This window comes from Helicoverpa armigera, chromosome 19 (assembly GCF_030705265.1).
Source record: "Helicoverpa armigera isolate CAAS_96S chromosome 19, ASM3070526v1, whole genome shotgun sequence".
Classification (NCBI taxonomy): Eukaryota; Metazoa; Arthropoda; class Insecta; order Lepidoptera; family Noctuidae; genus Helicoverpa; species Helicoverpa armigera.
In genome coordinates, this window is record NC_087138.1 from 4,309,088 (window position 1) to 4,321,740 (window position 12,653).

At 34.4% G+C, this 12,653-nt stretch overlaps 1 protein-coding gene across 2 annotated transcripts in view; it reads right to left on the reverse strand.

The window, feature by feature from the left end:
- Window positions 1–12,653, reverse strand: part of LOC110372982 (neuropeptides capa receptor) — a 101,561-nt gene that overhangs the window by 31,688 nt on the left and 57,220 nt on the right. For both annotated transcript variants that reach the window (XM_021330037.3, XM_021330036.3), the window contains exon 6: window positions 421–604. In XM_021330037.3, the coding sequence (XP_021185712.3) occupies window positions 421–604 (184 nt within the window). The remainder of the gene's footprint in view (window positions 1–420; window positions 605–12,653) is intronic.

Genomic DNA, 12,653 nt, shown 5'->3' on the forward strand with positions numbered 1-12,653 from the left:
CACCATTTGCTTTAGATCCACGGCTACTTTTTCCTAAACTCACACTCGCTTGACGGCCCAATAGAGAAATGCCGCTCAATTTTGAGGACTGCTCCGATCTTATTCTATGTACGTTACACTAACATACGTTTTGTGTGATTCTGCATTCGAAAGTAAGGTTAGATCATTAGGTATTTACCTATGTAAAGTAATTGTGTTTTATAACTATCCATTTTCTCGCAGTTTCACCCCTATCCCGTGGAAACTACTGCCCGTTCCGGGATAAAAATATAGCCTATGGCACTCAGAAACATTGTAGCTATCTATCTGTGAAATATTTTTCTATATCCGAAAAGCGGTTCCAAAGATTACAACCTACATACAAACTTACAAAACCTCTTTATAATATTATAACGTATAGATAAAAGAAAACGGTCTCACCTGCCACTCATAACATTGTACAGTATAGGGTTGACGGTGGCCGACACGTAGTACAGGGCTCCAGCCACGTTAAACAGGTGCTCATTGATGACATGGAACTGCGGTAGACTGTACCCGTAGATGAAGAACAGGCGCTGAATGTGGAACGGCGCCCAGCATACGAAGAATGCTATCACTACTGCAGCTGTGAACAAATTCATATGTCAGATATAATATGTATGTATAGTATTTTAATACTAGCTTAATTTGGAGTTTGTTTTAGTCGCCTAAATTGTTGTCGAGTGACAGGGGAAAATGGAAGAGAATGACATATTGCGCCGACCCCAATTAAAATTGGGAACAGGGCAGGAGAAAGAAGAAGTTGTTGTCGCCTAAATACAATTTCTTCTTAATTTTTGTTCGGTATATGTTGTTCTTTTTAAGTATGATTTGGACACCAATGGCTGATAAAAAGGTGAAGGAAAACATCTTGAGGAAACCTGGACTATAAAGTCTGAAACCACCAACCCGCTTTGAGTAAGCGTGGTGATGAATGCTCAATCCTTCTCCGTGTGAGAGGAGGCCGCAGCCCAGCAGTGGGACGATAAAAGGGCTGTAACAATGTCGTTCGAAAAATGTAGTGTAAGGTTTTATACGATAACTTTTTCAGCGCGCCGTCATTTAGGCAAATGTCTTTTTCTCATGTCGGCTTTATAATATGTAAGTATAGCGACGATGATTACGTGAGTAAAGTTTCTGCAAAGTTTTATTATTTTAGTGTAGTTAATTATAACTCTTTCGGTTTTTTATACATGTGGTGATATTTATATTTTTATATGTACATGTGATTGTACAATAGGCACTTTCACCTTTAAACTTTTAGTTTCTATATTATCTAGACCGAACGAAAAGTTAATTCATAATAGAGGAATTTTATGCTGAAACTTTTTTTATACGTTAAATAAGAATCTTTTTTTTCATCTTTACTAACATAAAATACGAAATATTTCTTTGAATACTAAATACTTAACTATTAAACGTTAGTAGTAGTTAGTAGAGACTGATGATATTCCCTACCTAAGACCTACCTCAAATACCTTAGGGTCAAATATGTTGCAAAATTTGTTGCAAAAAATATGTTTTAAAAGTAGAGAATACTTATAGGTACTCGTAGCTTCAAAAATTAAATACCTACCCTTCGAGCATTTGGCTGGAACGTAACTTAGCAACCTGCTACATTTTTTACTATTACAAGCCTTTTACTCCTTAGATATACAGTCTTCAGTGTCATTTAACCATTACTTACGTAGGTAGATTTTGTACTAACATAACATTATTTTCGAATTTTATATTATTTTACATAACATAGAACTACAATGGTTACAAGGGTCAACGACCAGATGAATACTTGTCTCTGTGGCAACAACCGTTATTAAAAAGTGTCCCAAAACCGTTTAGTAAAATGAGGTTACTGAACTAGAAAAAATAAGAAAATAGAAAACTTTGTTTTTAGGTACAAAATTGTGTTAAAGTCAGCGTTGTCTTTAGAATTAATTAAACCCTTTAACCTAACCGCACACTACAGACTAAACAGTCAGCCGATTTTTGGCCGATTTTTTTTTTTTAAAGAAACTCCATGGGTACTTATATCAAATGAATTTAATCAAAGTTGTTAGTCGGTCTGCAACCGGACCTGATCTTAGTTACGTGACAACTTCCATACCATAGATTTATGAGCCCAAACCAACTATAAGCCGACTAATAGTTTGTAGATTACTTACAGATATATTGACTGTAAGGAAAAATATATCAATGTACTCAGTATGAAAGAGTAGAATAAGCAAAAGGGCAAAAGCAAAGTACTTGGTCAAAAAAATATGTTTACCTATGCACGACCATCCCAGGGTGTATGACGGGTGACATTGAGTTTCCTCATGTAAAATATAAATCCATGAATCTTAGGTGATTCTTGTCAAAATATCTATCATAGCACCTTTCTTTTTTCTGTGATAAAGTTTTGAAGTTTTTTACAAGAAAGTCGATGCATTAATACATATTTCTGTAAAAAAGCTTTTTTTAAAAGCTATTTTTTTAGTTTAAATCGCACGCGATCGATCGCAAGAGATTAATAAAGTGGCAGCTATCTTAGCAATTTTAATTAAAATTCGTTGTTTTAATAAAAGTAAAAAGTGCAAACTTCTAGCAATCACCGCAAATGTATTGTAAATCATTTGATCCATTTTATACGCTAAGCATTAGTAATTCTGTAAAAGTTGCTGAAACTTTGAGAGCTTAATCCGGGGGATTTCGTCCTACAACTTTATTTGAAAGCAATAAAAAAGGGTAAGGGTAGAATTTATTTGAAAATAACTTATTAATGAGTTTGGAAACTATTGGAAGGTAAATTAAGTAAAACATTTGAGTTCCTCTATTCACGTACGTACATTTTGTATAAAAAAACACAGTCAATTTGATTAGTCAGAATAAAATCGATAGTATTTTTGTCTATTTTTCGAAACATTACTTACATAAAAACAGCCTACATTTTCTATGGATACGAGTAGAGGAAAGTGTCCCAAATCTTTTGATTCTCTTCACAAATGCTATCACAGAGATATGAAACACAAAGGCTATGTGAAGCTGCGCATCTCAAAGCCCTTTGATCTCTCCTCTGCATTATGCTATCGGTGACGGTTCAAAGATCAATTTACACATCACTATGGCGTCTACCTGCCTGCCAATATTGGTTAATCTTGACACTAATATTATAAATAAATGAACAGTATAAAATAATAATGTGTATTTGTAAAATTATTTCAGTGTTAGATACACCTTACAGGCTACTTTTAATCTGGCTGCGCGAATTATTTGTCTTGAGACTCGAGTAAAACAGCATGTAGAAGCTAGTGTCCACATATTATGATTTAAAAAAATACTACAAGCTTATTGAAAACCTCTATCGTCGAACTCGGTTAAAATGCCCTGCGTCACGTCTGCTTATGTTTTATTTTATTTTATTTAAAAAAAAAGTACTGCCACATCACAAACTACTTTTTAGTTTATGGCATGTGACAATAATGTATGTTGCTTATGTTTGTATGTATCTTCGCGATAGACTGAAAATCTGTCAGAGCGGTTTTCCTTTATATATAGTGGGAAATGTGAGGAAAGTTCGAATATATAATTTATGGCCATACAAAGCCGGGACAGGAGCTAGTCAATATCAAACGATTGATATGTAATTAGTACAGCTATGGCATTACGGAGAACAATGTCTGCTATGGGGAGATTATGGCTGTCTATCCAAACTTGGGTAATCAATTAATGTCAGTCATTTAACGATGTAGGTTTAAAGTATCTTTAAATGCGGTAAGTATTTGAATAAACGTACTTTAATTAAAATCGGAATCTAAACAAAGTACTTATTAATATTAGTTTTTATGTGATTACATAAATACCTACCTAGTTTTAAAACTTTTTGTGATAGTTTCCTATCTATAAATAGACGAACATAGCCATTACATGCAATGAGTATAACAAACAGCATTGAAAACAAAGTTAAATCGACCCAGCAAACGGAACAAAATAATTAATCAGACAATTTCCAAATTCAATCATGCATTCACAAATTAAATTAGCAAAACAGATAATGGCAACAACGATTGCCCATCGAAGACAATATGTTTATAACAATTACATCCAACGTTTGCAAAGCTTTGGCCAATGTTGTACAATTGAGTGCCTTTGTATCGAATCAGTGAATTGTCTTTGATCTTTGCTCAATTACATCATGTAGATAGATATTCGTTGATTTTTCAATTATAACGCTTTTGATTAGATTGAATATAGGCCTTTCTAGTGAAGTGAAATCAATTATGTCGTTTGTAAATGATGAAAGTTGTATCAAATAAAATTTCTATTTTGTATGTTGAATTGTTGACTCCACATATTTTTGTAACATAAAAACAAAAGTTGGAATTCTGTTTGCTGTTTTAATACCTTTTGAATGCCCGGGATATTCGAGGCTGTTTATTCAAGTTAGGAGAAAGAGCTGGTTCTCTACTCCCTAGCTCCCTAGCGCCCTCACTAGCTTTTTTTTTTTTTTTTTTAACGACGTCAAAAATCATCAAATGACCCCTTCCGCTATGGGTTAGCAGCGGAGAGGGAGTGTCAGACTCTTACTGACTAAAAACCGTCGTGTTCCGTCATGGGCCTTTTATGTACCAGGGCCGCGGTATCTCTTTCGAACAACCCGCAGCCCCGGCAGGCCAGCCTGCTGGGCCGCTGGGGTTGCTGACATCTCTTTGAGGAGCGCGTGGAACAACGCGCGCCGTCGACACGGGTCTGTCGTCTAGAAAGACAGAGGGTCGATGAGCCACCCGAACTCACCGCCCACAGACCCACGCCTACGGTGGCCGGGAGTCATCTCGCGACACCCGGCGCCCATGGTGTCTACCTGGTCCAGCGCGGCGGCCGGGATGAGAGGTGCGAACTCTCTGGCGTTCCGCCTCCTCCTTCTCGAGCATGACCGCTTCGCAGAAGGAGGCGACGGCATCCCATTCCCTCTCGCCCCGGACCATGGGCCGGACGCGAGAGGTCGCCGCCGCCCAAAGCCTCGACGAGGACCCGGCGGTGCCCCTCCCATGCGGGGCACTCCTGGACTGTGTGGTCCACCGTGTCCTCGGGGGCGCCCTCACTAGCTTTCTGACGTGGTTTGATTGCCCTCAATGGAACACGAAAAAAATATTATATGAAAAAACGGCAAAAAAAGGAAACGCACAACGAAATGGAATTCGTAAAGAAAATCAGTATTGACTGAATCTCAAAATTCCTTGACCCAATTATGAGACCTTTTATTTTCTTAAAAACTGGGGAAGAATGCGGAACAAAATGTAAATAAAGAGTATTAAAGAGATTTTTTCTTTTAATGTATTTTGGGCTTACTAACTTACATATGTATTTAAATCATATTTTGGAACTCTGAAAGTAGCTGCAATTCGGTAATTCTTAAGTGGAAAATTAAACCGTTACCAATTTCTGCCTCTAAATCAGACTAGAATACACATACTGCATTCATTTTATAGCCAAATAGAAGAACCTTAATGTTGACCGATTGCTCCTCCCCTGATACACATTGAATGACGAAAGCATGAAAAGGAGAAACCTCTAACAACATTTGTTACCCTCACCATTGTCAGAATAACACCAAACTTATAGTGCAAGTCATTTGTGCAATCAACAAAGGGGATAGGTATGAAAGGAACATAAAACCTTTCATTATGTCAACGCCAAGAATATCCATTAGATATTAAGAGCGTGTACGTCAACCGCGCGCCATTTGGCCTAAAATGGTACTTTTCAAACCACTGTTTCTCAGTAACTACTTATCCTATAACTATGTTATTTTTTAATAACGCAAGGTAATTTCACTGTCTATATAGTTAATTGAACATAAATTTCAATTTGTGTAGTTTAAATACTTAAAACCCCTATAACGTAACAGATGTTTTATAAAATTCCCGTTCAGCGTCTATTTCGAAGCTTAAATTCATGTGAAAACAGTGGCAAATCTAATCATATTTATTTTTTTACTCATAGACGAAATCCCCATGCCTATAGTTAGTTGAAAACATTTTTTGATTTAGGTCTCTATCTTTCAGAAAAAAATATTTTAACAATGTGAAAAATTGTGAATTTCAAATGCTTTTTTTAACTATCTATCTTACTTAATTTAATATAACAATTATTTACTATAGTAATATAACTCTTTCTTTAAAACATAAACTTTATATTATAATTTAATCTCTCGTTTTTATTTTTTTATAAATTATTTAAAAACTACTATAAAACGCTGCACGCGAGTCAACTCAAACCAGACCGCCGCAAGGCTTCACAGAGAGAGGACGTGTCGCTCCGTCACATCGCGTAGGGTGAATAACCTCTGCCATGGCTACCGAGAATAGAGTACATTTCAAGCGCGACCAACAAATCTTGATACATTACTATTTTATTTAAAGCTCAATTTTGAAGCATATTTTTTTTATCGATTGAGTTTAAATTTTGTTTCAATGTTCAGTTTTAATGACAATGTATGATTCTATATCCAATATGGCAGTATACCCAAGATGGAGAAAAAAATGTTTTTAATGCATTCCTACGATATGGGTATCAAATGAAAGGGCTTGCTATGAATAACTCGAAAAAAAATGTGTCGCGAGTCTAAATCCAATATGGCGGACTTCTTAGGCTAGAAATCACTTATTGTCTGTTACCAATCGAGCTATAATATTTTTTTTTCATTTTGGACGCACCCAAATTTTGACTTTTGATCTCGAATAACTTTTGAAGCATATAGGATAGATAACTTAAAACTTTATTTGCAATGGTAAACCCAAGCTCTTCACCAACATTTGGCTTTCCGGCAATTGTTGTTATTTGACCACAATTTTTCGGTCTGGATGGACTGGACCATTCATATAAACAATCAATTTTTCAAATCGGTCCAGGCGTCTTTGAGAAATCGAGAACAATCACAAAACAATCTAATTGAAGCCTCCTCCTTTCTTTTTTTGAAATCGGTTAAAATACAGAAACTCTTAACATTGTCATTAATCATCAGTCGACTATTTAGTACTGTTGAAAATTGTATGTTTAATTATTAACCAAGGTTTTCATAGGTGCCCGATTTTTTTGCAAAAGAGTGTAAGTATTAACGACTTATTTTCATGCTTTTATATTTTAGACATCCATACACTTAGACTATTTTCCCGCTATTAACTATTTACTAAATAATATATTTTTTGTTCTACCAATTTCACTCGAAAGGATCAAAATGGTTTGTGTGACTATACGTGAAGTATGATAGGCACGCACACAGCCGCGACGCTAGTCTGCGCGGTTTTTTGCGTTGAATTACCTAAAGTTGACATCGCGCGCCGAGCGTACACGCTCTTAATGGCGTATATTTTGACAGCTCTCAGGCCGCGTGTTTTTGAAGATTTTAGATTTTCTTTGTGTTAAAAGTATATTTAAGACGAAATGTGAGCTTTAAATATATTATTAAACTACATTTTAGCAATGTATCTTTTTTAAAAGCTATATTAATTAAAGGCAGTGTTGAATATCTTGTTAGAACGACTCCTTAACGGCCAGTGTATTATATGATGTGTTGAGGTCAAATCATCTTGAAAGATAAGTCATGTAGCAGTGGCCATTTATAATAAATGAGTACGCTTTGTAAATCTTAGTAATTTGATGACAGAGGAAATAATAATAAGATTCCTTTATGTGCTTGTCATAAAGGAATATTATTTCCTCTACCTGCTTTTGACTAGACGTAAATATTTTATTCTATCGTCGGTAAGTTAAAATCATTGTACCTAAATTGCGATTTAGTGTGTATTTCTCGAGACAATTTTAAAAATGTCAGTAGAATTATTATCAAAGATGAAAAAAACCTAAATAATAATGAATTGCAGTTTAATAAAGGGATAATTTTGAAAAATGAAAATGAGCTATAATAGATAAGCATAACAATTAAAATATGCAATATTTACGATCGCTGAAATGTTCAGGGATTTCAATTTTATCAAAAAATTAATACTTTTCAGATACGAGCGTCATTCCCGTGAATTTTGTACACAGTTTAATTTTCTCCAGCGGCGATAAAAAGTGATATAATGACGGCAATATTTTACTGCACAAAAGAAAATAGCTAAACTGTGTATTCAGTTACGCTGTTTAGGAAAATTATAGGAGCCAATAATTAAATCTTTTATGCAAAGGTTTTTGGTAGATAACGTTTCGCTTTAGAAGTCTACAAAAAACAAAAACTTTTTAGATATTTCAAAGGTTTCCTCTTTTCACGGTTCAAAGTAAAGAATTACGAAAGTGTACATAGTATTTCAGCATTTTTGCACGACTGCTCACAAAGGGGAGGTTTATGTTTTTGGTAACCTATTTGGTAATTTAAGGAGTTCAGAATGGTTATAAATAATGTTATAAAAAAGTAACCTGAAAGTAATACAACGAATTCTCTGAAAAACAATGTTTTGGTGATATTTTCGCGAACAATCTGGGCTAAGGGTTTGTTTAACAATTTGATAAAAACACATAAATCAAAGTTCGGTCGAAACGTACCCACAAACTGAAAGTTTTCAATAGATTAAACTCTCTCTTATCTGGGTTTTGTGGAAGGCGACAGACATCGTATTTATATTGACATTTTGCAATTAGGTACCTATTACGGAAAATTCTTGTATATTTTTGTTTGCTCTCCTACTACCTACTCTTCAGGCTTTGTATTTTTACCTGACCCATTTTTTGGGAAAATATAAGATTACCTAGTGGGTTCATTAGCCCTTTTATACATTAGAACAAAAAATAAAGAATCCAATAATAAAGGGTTTCATTACATTAATTCAGGTAAATTATTATCTCAAAACGGTCTCGTCACCAAAATGAGGTCCCTATTATTTTACAAATATTTCCCTTGTGAAAATAAAATTGTTTCAAACTGCCCGTTGGTGTTCCTGAATTAAAAAGGTCAGTTATTCACCCTTTCAAAAATGTAATGGTCGTTGCGGATGAATATTTATTTGAATTGATATAAAAATACAGGCAGAATCATTTTAATGGGCGTAATAATTTATATACTGCGGATATCAAATATCAAAGAAAATGTATAACGAGTTATTGTAAACCAAAAGTAAACAGGTTTTATCGAAGAGAGAACTTTCATCGTAACATAAACAGAGGCATGAGTTATTCATTCATTTATTTTGAATTGGGAGTAAAAGCAGTGTAAAAGAACATTGGTAGTAAAAGCGATTTGTCCTAACAATAAAATATCTGACCAGCGGTACCTTGTGGTTCATCTGCTTCCCGAGGAAACTACATCCCGCATTTGGATAAAAAGTAGCCTGTCCATTCTAGACTATCTGTGTATCAAACATTTACATCGGTTCAAGAGTTTTGACTTGAAATATATGTCTGGACACCTTTTTCACACACGGTCGGTTAGCCCCATGGTAAGTTATTAATTAACTTGTGTTATGGGTGCTAACACAACTGATAAACTACATATAGCTACACATATACATATTTATAAATACATATTGTAACACCCAGACCACGGCCAACAAGCATGCTCATCACACAAATGTCGACCGAACCGGGAATCGAACCCGGGACCTCAGATTCGGCAGTCCGGCTTGGTGACCATTGCGCCATAGAGGTCGTCATATGCAGTTACTTTCGCATTTACAATATTAGGAAAGGATTGACACACCTTATTGCTGACAGTTCATAAAATTAGGTTGATAGTTAATAAATTGTAACTACAAACCTAAGATTTCCACCATATCGATGAACAGAAATAATTTGAACTGGTAATTGTGACGGGCCTCTACAATCGCTACAGAGATTTATAACTGGACGCCGTCGGCTGAAGATTTACGATCACCATTTCAGGCTTCACAGTGATTTTCTAATCTCGTTGGACATGAAACTAGATTACTCAAACCTAATTAAATACACTACTAAACTTTTAAAGGACGATTTTAGACTAGGGGCAGCTTGACTAGGGAACATATTTGTATGTCATTTAATTACGGATAACCTGAGCCTTTTATTAAATTAGTAACAAACTAGCCAGCTGATTGATCTGCGTCCCGTGGAAACTATTTTGCGCATCCAGGCCAAATTGAATTTAGGCTAATTTCGTTCGCCGTCCGTGACAATAAGGGTTACAATTTAACACTGGAATAATTTTTCATACCGAAGAAGTTGTTCAAACAAATAAAGTCAATAGCTATTTATTTGGTAAATGTATATAGGATAAGAAATGCGCAATTTCAACGTAAGTCTGAAATAAAAAGAAATTCTGTAGATTGTAATTGAACTAACTAAGCACATACTAGATTAATTTATGAACGTGTATCTTCTATTTGCCCTCTATTGGGCTGTATTTTATTTTCAAAGTTAGTACCTAGGGATTTTCTTAGATGTCTGTACTTTATTGTTAGCGCACGTAACTAATATTGTAAATTAACCAAAGCATAAATTATGTGGGTTAATGTAGGTCAGTATTTTTTACTATTTGTTACTTTTAACCAGGAACTTCTAGACTTTCATGTCTGCAGTATACACTAAGAATCCATCAATAGTTTGTTAAAAAAAATGCTAATAGAAATCATTATAAAAGTGTATAGGCATAATGTTTCTTAAAACAAAGTAAGTGCTTTAATTTCTGTATGTCTGATTAAAACACAAACAATACGGCAACCAATTAGGGAAGCTACTATGCGTAAAAAGAAATTTGCCTACTTGTTTATTAGGGCAAAGACATATTTTTAATAAACCAAGCTTCTAAAGCTTACCTTCGCATACTCGATGAAAGCAAAGTGAGAAATAGCTGCCTTAATAAGGTTTTGGTTACCGAACGTTAAAGTCAGGGATATAATTCGTGTGCAGAATATCAAGTCAAAGACATTTAATTAAATATTCTATTGACGCCCACTGTTCCTTTGTGTAATCTATATTTTATTCTTTGTAAAATATTTTCAAGATTAAGTCTGGTTACGGTTTGGTGAATAGATATTATAGTATCTTTAAAAACTTTAATTGAGTTACAATTTGGAATAAAAAATTATTTAAGTTTTCTATTATTATATTCTTTCGAATTTCTATAATTATTTCAAAGAAATCTTCCCCTCCGTGATTTTTTAGAACCTCATAATTATATTGAAATCAACGTTAACTAGCCTATATTAGAATGTTTCCAAAACGTATTTATTTGACAGTCATGTCACTTCCTACGCAGGAAACGTTGATTAAAACTTTTAAACCTTCATCAAAGTCAGTCAAAATCATCAAAGGGCAGCAAAGTCCAAATATTACCTGTTACCTCTAAACTATCAAAGTAGTTGATTGATGTATTTTCTACAATACACAGTCTTACCAACATTCGTAGGTATCACAACTTCAGCCGTCTTCGCTCTGTTAGTTTCTTTCAAGATCACCCAGCCTAAATACACGATACCCTTTCATTTGACGAAAGTTCCATCGAGCAAAACAATTATTATTACTTTAATTAAGTAATATATTCATTACAGCTTGATTGTATTGCTGAGATTAACGAAGCTTGTTATTATAATCCGCTTCACTTGTTTTATTTTATAACTTGATAACTAGATTTATTTTCTTACATTGATTACAATAAATATTTGCCAGTTTGCTATTAAATATCTGAAGATTTAGGTTTTAACATAAAATGGATTTATCATATAGTATATATAACTTTAACTATATACACAGTTTCAAAAGGTTGTATGTTGCTCAAATTCAAGTTAAATTTATTTTTGGTGTCCTTTGCTGAAGCACACCAACATTCTATCTACTAAAGATGAAAGAAGTCAGTAAGCAGCAAAGCTACAAAATCTTTAATATATAAAAAGTCCACAATCGTCTCAGTGTTTCAATTTTGGCCTCTAATACCTTCAACCTCAATTGCCATTGCAAGATGAAGATTTAAAAAGCCGAATTATAAGCCATTTTCCTCCCGCCTATCCACTAATATATACAAATAGTGTCTCCAGCAATTTATCTCATTTCAAACAGATAGAGATAAGCCTTATTACCCTTCTATTTCATCTACAGCAGTGCTCCAAGCTGTCTGTTGTCAAGTATTCTTTTTATCGTTGGTGAATATTCATTTATCACGTTTTTTTCTGTCAAGCCCGCCCTTTTCATTCAACAGAAACACCGCTTAACAATTGCTTCAGTAAATTGTATAGGAAGATAAATATTTTATTCTAGATTTTTTCAGCAAGTTATCATGCAAAAGTAAACCAGCATTTTTTTAGACGGCCGATAAGTAGTTTGATTGGGCTTTGAAATAAGTATGGAGATGAATGTTCGTACATAACAAAAAACAGGTAACCGACTGGTATGAAATAGACCAATTTTTTTTAGGTAACTGGTAATCAACCAGAGTCCTGCCTGTGAACTAAACTGTCCGACTGTAAATGTTAATAAATATTACTCTCTATTGTCTTCTAGATTTTTGCAGTACTAAAAACATGTCCCGTCTTGCAGTGACCTTGAGGCCCTATGAAGTGCCAGAGAAGTTATCATTTGCATAGTTTAGTATATAAAACCCTTTTAGAGAACGTTACGATGATAATGGGGTACTTGTGTTGTCGCTAAGATATCATTTTTAGAGACTTGTTTTTAGGCATACAATAGGTTTAGTA